The 3322-nt window shown below is 43.9% G+C and overlaps 1 protein-coding gene across 1 annotated transcript; it reads left to right on the top strand.

Moving 5' to 3' along the window:
* Positions 1 to 371: 371 nt before the first annotated feature.
* Positions 372 to 3022, top strand: LOC107298692 (ly6/PLAUR domain-containing protein 2; the record flags this gene model as incomplete). Its single annotated transcript, XM_015828067.1, is given in 2 exon segments — positions 372 to 491; positions 2704 to 3022. Coding segments are annotated over 2 exon segments (323 nt in total), but the record flags the coding sequence as incomplete, so codon positions are not given.
* Between the last annotated feature and the right edge of the window lie 300 nt (positions 3023 to 3322).

Below are 3322 nucleotides of genomic sequence, written 5' to 3'. Positions count from 1 at the left end.
CTCTCTCTCTCTCTCTCTCTCTCTCTCTCTCTCTCTCTCTCTCTCTCTCTCTCTCTCTCTCTCTCTCTCTCTCTCTCTCCTCTTTTAATACTTCTAGATCAGGGGTAGGCAACCTTGGCTCTTTTATGACTCGTGGACTTCAACTCCCAGAATTCCTGAGCCAGCCATGCTGAGGGGAAAGGGAGGGGTTTCCAACCTGAGCCATGCTGGCTGAGGAATTCTGGGAGTTGAAGTCCACGAGTCATGAGGGGGCCATAGTTCCCCCACGCTGGCTAAGGAATTCTGGAAGCTGAAGTCCACGAGTCATAAAAGAGCCAAGGTTGCCTACCCCTGTTCTAGGTACTTATATGTAATTCTTTTTTTCACAACAGCCCAAACTCTTCAATGTTTCTTCTGCCGGGAGCCCACCAGACCGGAGAAATGCCTAAGTGTGGCTAAGTGTATGCCGAACCAAACCATGTGTATGACGATCATGCACTCTCTTGAAGAAGGTGAGGTGGGAGGGCAAAATTAACCGAAGTCTCAATTTCTGCAGTTCAAGATCATATGGAGTAGCCTTTCTCTCCTCTTCATCCTCATTCTATAAAAAAAGTGATTAAAAATGTGTGCCTCTGGATCATCCTCACATAACCTCACAGCCTGGACATGACAAAATGTGTCGATCCTTTGCAGATAATCTTGCGGACCCTGCTCAAGCAACACTTCTGTGCCATGTTCTGGATGGGAGGGAGGGAACTGCCAATAATCTTTTCTGCTGTCCTCACCACTCTCTGCACCACCTTCCTGTCTGAAGCAGTGATGCTTTCAAACCAGACTGTGATGCTGTAGGACAGGATGCTCTCAATCATCCCTCTGTAGAAAGTGGTCTCATGTGAGAAATACTATATATATTTTTTAAAAAAAATATGGTACAGGACACAAATTTAATGCAGCATACAGTACAGAAATAGGCCCATCTGTCTTTTCAAAATTTTCCAGATTGGTGAGCCGGAAAATTGAGTGGATGGTTTTTCTCCTTATCATCAGGATAAATGTCTATGGAGATTCTCTGTCCTCCAGGTCATGGTTGTCCCAAAAGTGCTTTTTCAGAAGGCAACTGGACTGTCTTGGTTTTTCTTTGAAGACCTTTCACTTCTCATCTATCCCGTCAGAGCTGAAGAAGAAGTTTCTTGGATGAGAAGGTCTTCAGAGAAAAATAAGAAAGTCCAGTTGCCTCCTGAAAAAGCACCTTTGGGACATCAGGAGAAATAGACGTTTTCCAACAGTGCCACTTTATAAAACCCTAGTGAGGCCACACCTGGAATACTACAGCCAATTTTGGTCACCATACTACAAAAAAGATGTTGTGACTTTGGAAAAAGTTCAGAGAAGTGTAACTAAGGTGATCAAAGGCCTGGAGACTAAAACTTACGAAGAATGGCTGCAGGACTTGGATTTGGCTAGTCTAAAGAAAAGAAGAAACAGGGGAGACATGATAGCAGTGTTCCAGTATTTGAGGGGCTACCACAAAGAAGAGGGGGTCACCAAAGCACCAGAGTGCAGGACGAGAAACAATAGTTGGAAACTGATCAAAGAGAGAAGAAACTTGGAATTAAGGAGAAACTTCCTAACAGTGAGGATAATTAACCAGTGGAACAGCTTGCCTCCAGAAACCTTTATATGTTTTAGCCTCCAGTCCCCTGATCATCTTTGTTGCTCTTCTCTGCACTCTTTCTAGAGTCTCCACATCTTTTTTTACACCGTGGTGACCAAAACTGGATGCTGCAGGACAATTTAACAGTTCTATTTAATTATTTAAAGTAAATTAAAAAATATGTTAATTTTTGCCATTCACACTTCATTCTTACCCTCCTTTTTCACCCTTTCTTTAATGATTCTATTCCACCATGTCTTTGATATTAGTGTAACTGTTGTCCCGCAGCTAGTTTATTCCTGCGGTGAGATGACCATGGCATGTTGGCTCCTGCAAGTTGACCGTGGTGAATTGGCCTCAACCCCCCTAAGCAATACCTGAATGGATCTCCATAATTTTAAGCCTCTGTTCATTAGGTTTCCCCAATCTGAGTATCCATCATTGAAGATGTCCTACAGTTCTCATCCTTCCAAGGTGGTCCAGAAATTATTTAGAATAAAATAGAGCTGGAAGGGACCTTTGGGGTCTTCTAGTCCAGCCCCCTGCTCAAGCAGAAGAACCTATACCATCTCAGACAAGTGATTGTCCAGGCTCTTCTTTAAAATCTCCAGTGATGGAGTCTCCATGATTTCTGAAGGCCAGCTGTTCCACTGGTTGATTGTCCTCACTGTCAGGAACTTTCTCCTTAATTCCAGGTTGCTTCTCTCCTTGATCAGTTTCCAACCATTGTTTCTTGTCCTTCCCTCTGGTGCTTTGGTGAACAACCTGACCCCCTCTTCTTTGTGGCAGCCTCTCAAATACTGGAAGACTGTTATCATCTCTCCCCTATTTCTTCTTTTCTTTAGACTAGCCAAACCCAAGTCCCGTAGCCATTCATCATATGTTTTGGTCTCCAGGCCTTGGATCATCTTAGTTGCTCTTCTCTGAATTTTTCCCCAGATAATTTATTAAAAGACATTGGAGGACATGGGATCAATTCTAGCATGATACATGGGTGTCTCTGGGCATGTGCCATAAAGAAATGCCCAAATTCTCTGAAATTTCTGTTTGTTGTTGTTGTTGTTTGGCAGTCTACCCTTTTGTGGGTGAACTCACCGTCACACGGTCTTGTTCTCTGACGTGCAACCTTTCCGAGATAGATGAAATTGGTTCCACGCGTCTGGTGACCTGTTGCCACACCAACCTCTGCAACCGTGATGGGGCCTCCTGGCTAGAGATCAGCTACACCCTGTTGGGAGGAATTCTGGCTTCTTTCTTCCTCTTCCTCAGCTGAGACTGAATTTCTCCATGATTTGGCAGAGAGCCTACTTCACTTTCCAAGAACATGGGTTCAACGATGGTTTGTCTTCTCTTCCTATTCCTGGATACCTGTTTGTCTCAAATAAAGAAAATGGGAACAGAAATGGTCTGAAAGTTACTGCAAACATAGATGGAAGAGAATATTTGTAGCTCAGGGCTGAACTGTGGGGGTCCTTGGTGCTCTCTGAGCTGGGTTGTTTTCTTGAAGACATTTCAAAGTGCAACTAGGCAATATCATCAGTGCTAGAAGAGAGTGGGGTTTATGGAGTGGAGGGGAAGAGAAGGAGGAGGAGAAAGGAAGGAGGAGGAGAAGGGAAGGAGAGTCCTTGGTGCTCTCTGATCATGATTATTTTCTTGCAGACATTTCATTACCAAACTAGGCAACATCAT

The sequence above is a fragment of the Protobothrops mucrosquamatus genome, unplaced genomic scaffold, assembly GCF_001527695.2.
Source record: "Protobothrops mucrosquamatus isolate PMUCROS unplaced genomic scaffold, P.Mucros_1.0 scaffold4200, whole genome shotgun sequence".
Taxonomy (NCBI): Eukaryota; Metazoa; Chordata; class Lepidosauria; order Squamata; family Viperidae; genus Protobothrops; species Protobothrops mucrosquamatus.
Note: the sequence above shows the minus strand (reverse complement) of the source record. Positions and strands in the feature narration are given on the sequence as shown.